This window comes from Corythoichthys intestinalis, chromosome 12, assembly GCF_030265065.1.
Source record: "Corythoichthys intestinalis isolate RoL2023-P3 chromosome 12, ASM3026506v1, whole genome shotgun sequence".
NCBI lineage: Eukaryota > Metazoa > Chordata > Actinopteri > Syngnathiformes > Syngnathidae > Corythoichthys > Corythoichthys intestinalis.
The window spans coordinates 7612871-7626814 of record NC_080406.1 but is presented as its reverse complement, the minus strand read 5'-3'; the positions used below and the strand labels follow the sequence as shown (position 1 = coordinate 7626814).

The following is a 13944-nucleotide window of genomic DNA, read 5'->3' as shown; positions in this document are numbered from 1 at the left end:
TCCCTAATAATGATTACACATAATTTCTATTAAAACTAGCTCACAGCCCTTTTGTCATTTCCTTATGTCAATTCAACTCAAAATTTGGTCGGGGTATGATTAATTTTATGGCATAGTTATAGTCTTTATCATTATATTATTAGTGGATGAGCTAATTGAAGCAATATAAATTTAAATGTGAGCGGGGGGAAAATGACACAGTCTTTTTTTTGGGTGTAAAAATTAAAAAAAAAAAAAACTTTCCTGGAACTGACTGATTAAAATGCGTGCATTAGCTTCTGTCAAAAGTGTCGGCTATATCTTGTATATTTTCATAAATTTGTCAGCTAATTAAAGTAAGACATAATTAACTGTGAGGATGTATAACTCAATCAATTTTTTAATCAAGAGTGGAGGCCAAAATCTTGATCACGCTCTCACACACATTCAAACATAGAGCAGGCCAACACACACTATTGTCTTAGTGCACTCATCTTTGGCAGGGCCTAAGGCAAAATGAGTGTGCCCCAAAAAAATTACCAAAACAAAACTGCACACAACAGCATCTGAAGCTTGAATGTTAACAGCACGTTCGGGCACATTCTGCATTAAAAAAAACATCTTTATAGTTGTGCTATTTATGTTCAAAAGTCTTGAATAACACCACCCGTCTAAAGAAGAGACAGCCACACGTGAACTCATTAGAACATAGCAGTATGCAAGCACAGGGCAGGGTTGTCGCCGTGGAGACGGATTGTTAAATACCTGAGCCTCGCTTGGAGACCACCTTGAGACACTTTGACAGTGTGACATAGAGCAGGATCAGCAGAGGGCCGGGAGGTCTCATCTTCATCCCGTCCTCGCTCAGCAGCCTGAGAGGAAAAAAAGAGAAACGACAAATGAGAGAGATGCCCTACATGCAACTGACGAAAACAAGTTATAAAAAGAAAAATGGCATACAAAATACTTTCTCGTGTGTTACATTTTAACGAAATTTTGTTAAACAATGAAGATAATTGCTCATGATTCTACTATTACTACTTCAACTTACTACATATAGTGGAGAAAATAAGTATTTGAACACCCCGATAATTTGCAAGTTCTCCCACTTAGAAATAATGGAGGAGTCTGAAATTTCCATCATAGGTGCATGTCCACTGTGAGAGAGATAAGCTAAAAAGAAAAATCCAGAAATCACAATGCATGATATTTTTTAACAATTTATTTGTGTGACATAGCTGCAAACACCTGTCTATCAGCTAGAATTCTGACCCTGAAAGACCTGTTGCATCAGAATGTTGCACATAGTTACGGACATGACAGTATAAAATAAAATAAAATACAAATAATTAGGGCTGTCAAACCATTAAAATTTTTAATCGAGTTAATTACAGCTTAAAAATTAATTAATCGCAATTAATCGCAATTCAAATCATCTATAAAATATGCCATATTTTTCTGTAAATTATTGTTGGAATGGAAAGATAAGACAAGATGGATATATACATTCAACATACGGTAGATAAGGACTGTATTTGTTTATTATAACAATAAATCAACAAGATGGCATTAACATTATTAACATTCTGTTAAAGCGATCCATGGATAGAAAGACTTGTAGTTCTTAAAAGAAAAATGTTAGTACAAGTTAAAGAAATTTTATATTAAAACCCCTCAATGTTTTCGATTTAATAAAATTTGTAAAATTTTCAATCAAAAAATAAACTAGTAGCCCGCCATTGTTGATGTCAATAATTACTTACACAATGCTCATGGGTGCTGAAGCCTATAAAATCAGTCGCACCCAAGCGCCAGCAGAGGGTGGCAAAACTCCATTAAACACAACAAGTGAGCGTTTCACTGTACTGTCATTTAAATCTGTCTGAGCGGGGCATCTGCGGTAATTGCGTCAAATATTTTAACGTGATTAATAAAAAAAATTAACGCCCGTTAACGCAATAATTTTGACAGCCGTAAAAATAATATTGATACAAATGTATATTTTTCCATTATTTATATAAATGTATATATATAATTATTTAAATATAAATATTTAATAAATAATAATATAATAAATAATAAATTCGTTTACAGAACAAATCCCAAGAATTGCTGAGTTGTTGCAAGAGTTGTTTATAAAAATTTTACGTCATTTGAAAGAGTCGAAGATTTGTTGATGCATGGACCAACAAATCACGCCCCTGACGTAAAAAAAACAACTTTGGAAATTTGCGGCATCTGGGGAGCAAGCAGCCAGGATCAAACGGTATTTCAACATGCCAAAAAGACAGTTGCATTTACAGTCTTTTTTCAAAAAGGAAGGAAAATGGTTCAAAACTAGTCAGAAAAGCAACAACCGGGGATGAGGGCAGGAGGCTAGCGCCGCAGCAGCTTGCCAGGTTCACTGACAGACAGCCAAGCCGGGGCAGGAGGCTGCTACCGTGGCAGTAGCTGGTCAGGTTCAGCGCTACCCGGAGTGGAGGCCAGCTACAGTGTCAGCAGTCAGCCAGGTGGACCACCAACAGCTGGAACAACAGGCCAGTACCCTTATGGGAAAATCGGGTTTGGGCTGCACAATTTGTAAGGCGGTGGGCAAAATCGACCAAAACTGAAAAGTTACCAAGTTTTGCTGTCAAACTTAACATGTCTAAAGCATTATTTATGCATTGTATATTTTAAACTATTTACTTAAGAATTTTGTTTATTGATTTTCCGATGGTTTTATAGTTAATTCCAGTATCTCCTTAAAATATTGTCACTCCCTGCAATACAGGGTCATTGAAAAGGGTGATTGAAGGGTAGTTCCCCATTTCAAAATGCTTATCAAATGGTAAATGGAGTTTGTGGCGCCCTAGTGGTTTATTCCACAGGTGTCACCACACAGGCTCAGCACCTTGGACAGTGACCTCACCAGGGATTCCACGAAAACTACAATCTTCAGCACCCTGGAAAGCAAATCTCCAGAGAGGTGACCACAAATGCAACCAATTGCCTGATTAGGCAACACATGGTCTCTCTCGTCACAAATCAAGGGTCTTTCCCCAACGTATAAAGGAGGGAGAAAATCACGAGGTGTCCATGAGACGTGAGAATGCAGGAGCTTTTGAAGGTGGCTAGGGCATTTTTAACTCATTTTTTTGTAACCCCGACATTTAGTTTTGTTTGCTCCAGGATTAAGGAGCAACCCTGGGAGTGGTGTAATATGGGTTAAGATTCCCAACTTTTTTTAGACTGACCTGCAGCTGTTGCTCCTTGGCTTCTCTCCCACACGACTGAAGGGAGAGGAGTTAAGGAAGCTTATATAGTGCCTAGGTGACTGGTTACTGGCTAATTGGTATAATGTGACATGGTGCATTTAGGGAGTGTGGGAAAAACAAGCACTGGCTAAAATTAGGAATATTAACCCATTTTTTTTCTTTTTGCAAGGGGTTCAGTATCTTGCTCAAGGATACTTAGGCTACGTTCATACTACAGGTCTTAATGCACGAATCCGATTTTTTGTCATATCCGTTTTTTTGGCGTGCCCGTTCAGACTGCCTTTGTCCATTGAGACCGTTCAAGTATTACGCATGCGCACTAATTCGCAGTCCGACACGCGCTGAGCAAGAAGACCCGCATGTGCAGAAGCATCAAAACAAATGACACACGTCATCCGTCATTCCAGGGATATCATATTTTGCTTTTCAAAAGGAGAACACAAATGACAAAAATAATCCCCGTTTAGGCTTATATTCAAAATTTATATGGATCGATAGCATGCACGCACCGTCCGTGCATGTCACACACACATACGGGCCGTTTGCCCCGACTCTCAGCCGTGTAGGCAATGTTGAAATATTGCTCACTTGGAGCAGAGAGAAAACTGAGCATTCTCAGGCTTATCCTCAACCCATTTTTATTTTTTATGACTTGTCAAGCCCAGCCCTTCCCCAAAAGCCGTGTTCACTGCAAAGCTGGCGCTAATATCAATTACATGCAATGACACTTAGGCGCTAAAGTCAATTACATGCAATGACACTTTCCAGCCACCGGGGGGGCTGGCCACCCCTTATAAAACACACGACACAAAACGATTGGTGTTCAAACGTCAATCTAGCCTGATCAAAATGTAAATTTAGTAGATTAAGTTGCTTCACAAAATTCCGCTAGCTTAAATGCTACAAATGCTAACGCATTTACAATTCTCTTGGCAAATCGCTCACATGTAACCCCACAAACTGTCGCTCTAAGCCAAACATATACAGTGGGGAGAACAAGTATTTGATACAGTGCCAATGGGTTTTCCCCAGTGGGGAGAACAAGTATTTGATACACTGCCAATGGGCCATTGGCAGTGTATCAAATACTTGTTCGCCCCACTGTATTAGATGAATCAATTTATAGCCTTGTGTGGGCCAAACCAGAGCGCAGGTATCCTTTATCCATGCGAGAACGCTGCCACAAGAGGGCAGTGTGTCCTCCACCATTAAACAAAATATAATATTTTTGGACTTTTTGGATAGTTATATGAATTTTTAAAGGGTTAATTCAGATTTACGCGGAAATCCGGGTTACGTCGCCAGCGTAGGAATGGAACTCGTTCGCAACGCCGGGACTACCTGTATAAAGGACGGAGTCACTTTTTTATTCGAAACTGCCACCTCTGGCCTAAAACGTAACTGCGGCTCGAACATAGGGCAACAAGCGCTCGGCCAATCAAATCAGCACCAGAAATCCTAACCCGAAAAACAGTAGCAGGTCTTAAGTTGGTTAGAAAAGTGTTTTTGCCAAGCGCCGACAAGGCTGAAGCTCGTGAACCAGTGCTGCTACCACGGGGACACGCATGGACATTTGCAGGCGTTCGTTCGCTCAGAGTAGTAGTAGTAGTTTTTTTTTTTTTTTTTAAAGGGCTTTTTGAGGCACTCTTAGCTTAAATGTCAGGGCTCTGTGAAGTCATCAAGGGATCGGTGGAGTATAGAGTAGAAAAGTATTCTAAATCAACTCAAAATCCTATATAGTCCCTTTAACAAGGACAAGGGAACTCAATCCACTGCAACTCTGTCACTAACTAAACCTTTAAAAGCAAGAAGATTTTCTCTAAAATGGAATAAAGCACAGAAACGTGCAAATTGCATCACATTTACTTCATCTCAGTACCGTTTCAAGTCATCTGTTAAACATCTGAAATACTAGTGGCCCACACTCACAGACTTGGACAGTCGCGTTCAAGCTTCCCACAACCTCTGTCTCCCTGATCGCAAATGGGACAGGTTATCATAACGGGTGGATATATTTCACATTGAAAACCGTTCCCCGAGGTGCTGACGAATCAATAAAGAAATAATTACACGTGTAAGAAACACCACTTTTAATACCCGTCGTCATTAAAGCCAGGCCAGGGAATTTCAAATCATTACCTTGTGACTAACCGAGTTATCGCAAATATCCCCCCTATATCCCTTATCGACTCATATATCATATTAATTGACAGAGGTTAGCCATTCTCAACACCTCATCATCTCTGAGTAAATGATATCATCTAACATGAGGTAATTATGCTCTAATGGGAGCCTCCCAAATTGGAAATTGTTGTTATGTATAGGTTTGACTTTTTTTAATTAAAAAAATGAGGTGGGGGGGCTAATCAAGGAAGCTGTTTGTTAGTGTGGTTCAAAATTCATTAAATTACAGAAAGGGGGGCCTTTAAAGAACAATATATATATATATATGTATTGTGTGACATACTGAAATTAACTTAAAATGTTGCATAAGCCACACTATTCATATAAAAGCAAAACAGATATAGAACAAAGTAGAGGTCAGACTACACACAAGGAATTGTTAAAAAAATATTTGTGGAAACAAGAAAACCTAAGAAATGTGGGATTTTTACTTCAAAATATTATTACCAAAGTACAAGTGAAAATAGTCATCAGACAATGTACTCAAGGTTTGGTTTTTGGAATTTCTCACATTTCTGAAAAAAATCACTATAATATGTGATCTGATCTTTATCAAAATCACACAGATGAAAAAAATGTGCTTTTACTCAAACCACTCGAACATTTATAGGTTTTCATATTTTATTGAGGATAGTGTGTAAACAAAGACAAAAGGGGGAAAAAAATCACTAAGTGAACCATCACATTTAATATTTTGTAGCCCCCTCTTTGGTAGCAATAACTTCAACCAGATGCTTCCTGTAGCTGCAGATCAGTCTGGCACATCGATCAGGACTAATCTTGGCCCATTCTTTTCTACAAAACTGCTATAGTTCAGTCAGATTCCTGGGATTTCTGGCATGAATTCCTGTCTTTAGGTCATGCCACAGCATCCCAATGGGGCTCAAGTCTGGACTTTGACTTAGCCACTCCAGAATGTGTATTTTGTTCTTCTGAAACTATTTTGAAGTTGATTTACTTCTGTGTTTTGAATCATTGTCCTGTTGCATAATCTATCTACCTATCTATTTTTAGCTTCAACTGTCTGACAGACGGACTCCGGTTTTCCTGCAAAACATCCTGATAAACTTTTGAATTCATTCTTCCATTAATGATTGCAAGTTGTCCAGGCCCTGAGGTAGCAAAAAAGCCCCAAATCGTGATGTTCCCTCCACCATGCTTCACGGTGGGGATGAGGTGTTGATGTTGGTGAGCTGTTCCATTTTTCCTCCACACATGATGTTGTGTGTTACTTCCGAACAATTCAACTTTGATTTCATCAGTCCACAAAATATTTTGGCAAAACTTCTGTGGAGTGTCCAAGTGCCTTTTTGCGAACATTAAATGAGCAACACTGTTTTTTTTTAGACAGCAGTGGCTTCCTCCGTGGAGTCTTCCCATGATCACCATTCTTGGCCATTGTTTTACATATAGTTGATACGTGCACAGAGAAATTGGACTGTGCCAGTGATTTGCAGACACTCTAGGGTTCTTTTTTACCTCTCTGAGTATTCTGCGCTGAACTCTTGGCATCATCTTTGGTGGACAGCCACTCCCTGTCAGAGAAGCAACAGTGCCAAACTCTCTCCATTTGTAGACAACTTCTCTGACTGTCGATTCATGAAAATCCAGACATTTAGAGATGGTTTTCTATCCTTTCTCAGCTTTATACAATTCAACAATCCTTGGTCGCAGGCCTTCAGACAGCTCTTTTGACCAAGCCGTGATGCACATCAGACAATGCTTCTCATCAAGACAATTCTTACCAGGTGTGTGTTTTATAGTGGGTAGGGCAGCTTTAAAACACTAATCAGTGATTGGGCACACACCGGACTTAAAATGTCTGGTAAAAATTGGTTTCAATTGCTCTTTAAGTCTTTAAGGCAGAGGGTTCACTTACTTATTTTCCCCCCTTCTGTCATTGTTTGCATGCCATCTCATTAAAATATGAAAACCTATAAATGTTTGGGTGGTTTTTGTTAAAGCAGACACTGTTTTTCATCTGTGTGATTTTGACAAAGATCAATTTACATTTGATGGTGATTTTATGCAGAAATGTCTGAAATTCCAAAAGGTTCAGGTACTTTTTTCATACCACTGTATTTGATGGAAAAAACTATCAAAGTCCTGAGTAACGTCTTATAATGTCGGATTTATTGCCGTCTCTCCCACTTCAAACGGATTAGACGTCAGTGGCAGCCAATGCTAGGTTATTAGTTCATTTTAGGGTATTCCATGTCATTTCATGTTGCTTTTAGGTCACTTCCTTTTGCTCTTGGGGCATTTACAGGTCAGTTTTTGTTGATTTTGAGTTACTGAAAAGGAAGAGACTCAAGAATGTCCCACAATGAATAAGAAGTGACTCAGAATGAACAGGAAGTGAACTATAAATGCCCACACAAGACTGTTAATCTGCTGGTTTCAGTGCCATTGAATGCGCTAGACATCCAATCAAGTCCAAATGAATTTGACGTCTTGCGCCGTCATTGGCAGCCACGGAGCTAACGTAGAAGCTGTTCTCATGAAAGATTTTGGGAGCAACTAGTGTCTATTTCTTAACAGTGATGCCTTTCAAAACGAAATATCGCTTCTTGATGGGATCTTATACTATAGCGTATAGTGCTTAAGTAACCGTAAATCATATACGCAAATAATAGCAACACGGCTGAAATCAAATTGAATTAATAAATAAATCATTAATCCTCTGAACCGCTTATCCTCACGAGGGTCACGGGCAACGTCCCCTCTTATTTTTTATGTGAGCAGACACACAAGCTCCCTGGGCACACTGAGGAACACTGTGAGCAACATCAGATGTTTACGCTGTGGTCACACACACACCAGTATCACACCTGTTCAAAACCTTGGATCATAGCAAGTTACATGGCTTATTAAAATCTGTTTTGTTTTTAGCAGCCTTTTTAAAGTTCGTCTCAGTCTTTTGGACAATAATACTTATTTGTCTTAGTCATATTTTAGTCGTCTCAAAATGTGTCTTCGTGTAGTTTTTGTTGACAAAAACTCGACTAATTTTAGAAATATTTTCGTCTGCAAAATTTAAAAAATTAAATCCAAAATTAAATAAAGGTTTCCAACTATTTTGAATAAACATTGACAGACCAGCACATAATGCAGCGTCTATCTACAAGGACAACGCCAACTTGGTGTTAATACACACCCAGCAGAATAACAATACATTATTTTCAATGAATTATACCCACCTGGACGCCAAGAACTATAAGTAAAAAAAGTTGTCCGAGAGTTTTACGCGCGCCGTTAGCATTAGCCTAATACTAACGAATCACGAATGAACACAAATGCTATGCTAACGCTACGAGTTGCATTAATTGTGTGATGATCACTCAGCACAGGCAAACAACAACTACATCTTACTGTGTGCTAGCCTTGAGAGTAGATATCACACTGCACCGGTGAGTGGGTGCGCAGCACGTCACATGAGTGACACAACCAGACACTGCTACGATGCAGGCTAACTATATATAAAATGTCACACATTGTAAACATGTGACGGAAACTACAGTGGCACCTCGACATACAAGCACTTCGACACACGATCTTTTCGACATCCGACATAAAATATAAATCGCCTTTTTTTTCCTACATCCAACGACATGCTCGAAATATGGTTTATGTCAGCGCCGCAGCTTGTTTTTTGTGAGAGAAATCAACAAGGGTTCAAAGAACATTAGTGCAGGTGGTGAAAGAAGGAAAAATGAGATGCTTACCATTAAAATGAAAATAGAAATGATAGAAAAATATGAACGTGGTTTGCGCATCCGTGAACTGGCTCAACAATACGGCCGTAGAATGTCTATGATCATCAGTTGATCAACAGCACCTCTATTGGTTGCAGCCAAGTAGGGCAATCGATTTTGCCTCAGTCATGCTCCAGGACATCAATATTTAAATACTGTCGGAATCGTAAACAAAAATCAAAGCATTTAGGCTTCAATAAAAGTACATTTTAGCATTTTTAAAGTTTTACCTTATGCCCTCTCGGGATCAAACTGTCAGGTCAATCAGGAAAACAATCATCTGTGTGGAATTTATCTGTAAAGTCAGATATGTGGGAATCCATCTGGAAGAGTCTTGAATTCTTAAGTCACATCATGTTTCTGTCAGTGTGTATGAGAACATGCAACAAGAGAAGCCAATGATCCGGAAAGTTGAACAAGAAGAAGAGAGAACCCTGGCATTTGGAAAGGAGAAAACCAACGTCGAACGGGGGAGCCAGCTAGCTGCAGGAAGGGTCACGTGTCGTGCAGATTAGCATAGCTAATGAAAGAAGCCTCTCTCAGCCTACGTTTGGACAAGAACTCTTTCTCTCCTCAATCATTTTCTTTTTTTATAACCACACAAGGAGAACACAGCACACAGCTGAAATACCATTCTGGCAAGCACCAAAACGGATGTTTATTTTATTTTTTTCCCCCCAGTACTAAATGGTCCCTTAAAAAAAAGAAAAAAAATACTATTAGGAAATGAAAATTGTAATGCAAAATGGGGCACTTGTAGATGAGGAGCTAATTTTGTGCTCTAGTCTACTGAAAATGACTATTTCCTTAACTAGATGCTGTGGCCCAGTTATTTTCCATGTGCTTGTTTAGAATTAAAAAGCCTTTCAATTAGTACGGAATGCTGCAGCAAGACCTAGAATACTAAAGTTGACCTTGTTTATTTGGAGATGCTGACAGCACTCCTGTAACGGGTCACATGACATTTTGGAGGGAAAATGACAAGCAGTACTCAATTTGGACGTTTAGGGATGTACGTAGTTTCTAAGCGGTGTACTCACTTTTGTTGCCAGGGGTTTAGATATTAATGGCTATATTTTGAGTTATTTTGAGGGGAAAATAAATTAACTATTATATAAGCTGCACACAGACTACTTTTCATTGTGTCAAAGTGTAATTTTGTTAGTGTTGTCCCATGAAAAGATATACTTTAATATCTGCACAAATGCCAGGGGTGTACTCACTTTTGTGATACACTGTAAATAATGGCATAATGGCAACTCGGCTGAACTTGATGAAATTAATAAATACATCCATAAATATTCTGAACCGCTTATCCTCACGTGGGTCACGGCCTCTAATTTTTCATGTGTCTGGCCAGACACACAAGCTCCCTGAGCACACTAAGGACCACTGTGAGCAACATCAGATGTGTACGCTGTGGTCACACACACTAGTATCACACCTGTTCAAAACCTTGGATCATAGCAAGTTACATGGCCTATTAAAATCAGTGTTTTTGGAAGCCTTTTTAAATTTCGTCTCATCCTTTTGGACGATAATACTTATTTGTCTTAATCATATTTTAGTCATCTCAAAATGTGTTTGTCTTAGTCTAGTTTTCGTTGACAAAAACTTTCGTCTAATTTTAGTCGAAATTTACTAGAAATATTTTCGTCTGTAAAATTACAATAATTAACTCCAAAAATAAATTAAGGTTTCTAACTATTTAATAATAATTTTGTGCCCTAGTCTACTGAAAATGACTATTTCCTTAACTAGATGCTGTGGCCCAGTTATTTTCCATGTGCTTGCCTAGAATTAAAAAGCCTTTCAGTTAGTACGGAATGCTGCAGCAAGACCTAGAATACTGAAGTTGACCTTGTTTATTTGGAGATAGCAACTTATAAGGACAATTACAGCAACATTTCAGAAGGCTGTTGAGGTCACACGACAGTGTTGTGTGTGTGTGTTCATTTTAAAGCGCCAGGCAGCTACTCATTAGTAACGTTTTGGAGCATTTCTCCATAAATATACACATTTCATTCAATTATTTTAAATGGATCCACTGATAGAAACGCTTGTAGTTCTTAAAAGATAAAGGTTAATATGAGTCAGAAAAAATGTTTGATATTGAAAACCCTGTTGATGTTTTCGTTTATATACAATTTTTTAAATTAGTTTAACTAGTAGGTCGCCATTGTTGCTGACGTTATGGACGGTATGGACATAACACTACCAACTTTTCAGGATACTCAAATTGTCCCCACCAACCTTATATGCATTATATAATGAGTTCAGTGATATAGGTAACTTAGATTGTCTTCCTATATGTTGTAAGGATAGAGTTGACCCTACCATTATTAAGTGAATTATTTTCATTTTGTTCAAACTTGCATTTCCCCCTTTTCACTTGCTGAATGCGCCGGTCCACCCCCCCCCCCCCCCAAACGCACATTTGATTGGCTGATGGCTTAAACCCTCCCCCAACACACACATCCACGTTCACGCTCACACAGCCCCGAAAGAAATATATGTTGACAACATGCCGCCCCCTTCGAAGAGGAGTGGTATTAGAAGTTTTTATCGGCCAGCAGCAGCCACTGTAAGTAATTTAAAAAGACACCAATGTTGTGGAGGTGTGAAACACACCATTAATTTTGCTCCTGGAAGTCCGACCTGTATCAGACTTAGCATAACATTAAATTGTGTGAACTTGCCAACCCGCAAAACTCGAGTAGGAAACTGCTTAGAGACAAGTGTCCTACTGTTTGTGTTTTCTTCTGTTAACGTTAAATAAACTGTAAGAAATGTAGTGAACTCTGCTAGAAAAAAAAAAGGAAAAAAAAAAAAAAAGGGGGGGGGGTGCTGCGAGCTACCCACACTAGCGTTGCGATCGACTGGTCAATCAGGATCGATGTAATGAGCACCCCTGATTTAGCATATCAATTAATTAGGGTCATATTCGTGAGAAATATAGCTCTGCCCCCCGTTCACCTAATCTGTTTGGTCTTATTAATGTCCCATCCCAACCAAAAAGTGTACATGCAGGTTATGCTGTTATATTGTCCCTACCAATGTTGAGACCAAACCTACGCCCTTGGACTCTAGCAACATAAACATGTTATCTGTTCAACCCTTTCAATTTGAACCCGGGACGAAGATTAATGAGCATGACAGCACCGCCGAAATTTCCCAAAACGAGCAGCAAAAGCAAAATCAACAGGAAAGACCGGATGAGAGTAGGAAAAAAAAAAAAAAAAACTTTTGCCAAAATGTGCTCCATGTCGGCGAAAAGTCTACAAGATATGAATTTGACAACCAAAGTACTACCGTGTGCTTTCCGCGTGTTTTGTTTAGATGTATGAAGAGAGAACATACTAAAGATGCCTTAAAAAATACTTAAATGTAGTACAGTGATCTCTCATTTTTCGCGATTAATGAGGACCAGAAATAGCCACGATAAGTGAAAAACCGCAAAGTAGCAACCCCCCAAAATTTTAATTAAAAAAAAAAAAAAAATCAATGTATTTATTCAGCTTGACATTTTTTAAACTTTTTTAAAATATTTTTTTAAATAATAATAACAAATATATATATGTATATACACACACACACACACACATTTTAATCAATGTTTTTTAAGCACTTCAAATGTAATTTTTTTTACACATGTTACCGTTCCACCAAATTATTATTAAACAAGAATAAAGTAGAAAAATGCTTGTCTTTATTAAATGCTTCATTGAGTGGGTCCACTCAAATAGGCTCAAGCTGCTCACTTACACATAATGATTTGCCACTGCAACTGTTTAACAAGCTTAACGATGATTGACACATGTGGCGCTTTGAAGTTTCGGCATCTCTGGCAAGATCAAATCTTCACGTCTGTCAATCATCGTTAACTTTAATAAGCAACTCCAGTGCACTGCCCGACGAGATGATTGGATCGGGACAGCTCATTTGTATTTATTTTAGGGCTGTCAAACGATTAAAATTTTTAATCGAGTTAATCACAGCTTAAAAATTAATCGCAATTCAGACCATCTATAAAATATGTCATATTTTTCCTGTAAATTATTGTTGGAATGGAAAGACAATACAAGACGGATATATACATTCAACATACTGTACATAAGTACTGCATTTGTTTATTATAACAAATCAACAAGATGGCATTAACATTAACATTCTGTTAAAGCGATCGATGATTAGAAAGACTTGTAGTTCTTCAAAGATAAATGTTAGTACAAGTTATAGAAATTTAATATTAAAACCCCTCAATGTTTTCGTTATAATAAAATTTGTAAAATTTTCAAACAAAAATAAACTAGTAGGTCGCCATTGTTCAGCACCACCAATTCTCTGAAAACCATAAAATCAGTCGCACCCAAGCGCCAGCAGAGGGCGACAAAACTCCAAAAACACAAGTAACAAGTGCACATGACAATGTACTGTTATTTTAATCTGTTTGAGCGGGGCATGTGCGTTAATTGCGTCAAATATTTTAACGTGATTAATTTAAAAAAATAATTACCGCCCGTTAACGCGTTAATTTTGACAGCCCTAATTTAATTATTTTTTTAATTGGAAAAAATCTGCGATATACTAAGGGCGCGAAGTAGAGAGGGATCACTGTTATATCAAATAAGGATGGCCTAAATATGCTGCGTGACTAATGTGGTTAACAGATCAACAATCTGCTTTAAAGCTACCACAAGAATACACAATGCTTAAAGGTATGAGAGGGAAACAAGAATTTTGAGGCAATAAAAAGGTAATAAAAGACT

At 38.2% G+C, this 13944-nt stretch overlaps 1 protein-coding gene across 5 annotated transcripts in view; it reads right to left on the bottom strand.

Annotated features, from left to right (window-relative positions):
• The window catches only part of il1rapl1a (interleukin 1 receptor accessory protein-like 1a), a 628485-nt gene that overhangs the window by 539408 nt on the left and 75133 nt on the right, over positions 1–13944 (bottom strand). For all 5 annotated transcript variants that reach the window (XM_057852783.1, XM_057852785.1, XM_057852781.1 and 2 more), the window contains exon 2: positions 745–851. In XM_057852783.1, coding sequence (XP_057708766.1) covers positions 745–832 — 88 coding nt within the window. In that variant the 5' untranslated portion in view covers positions 833–851. The remainder of the gene's footprint in view (positions 1–744; positions 852–13944) is intronic.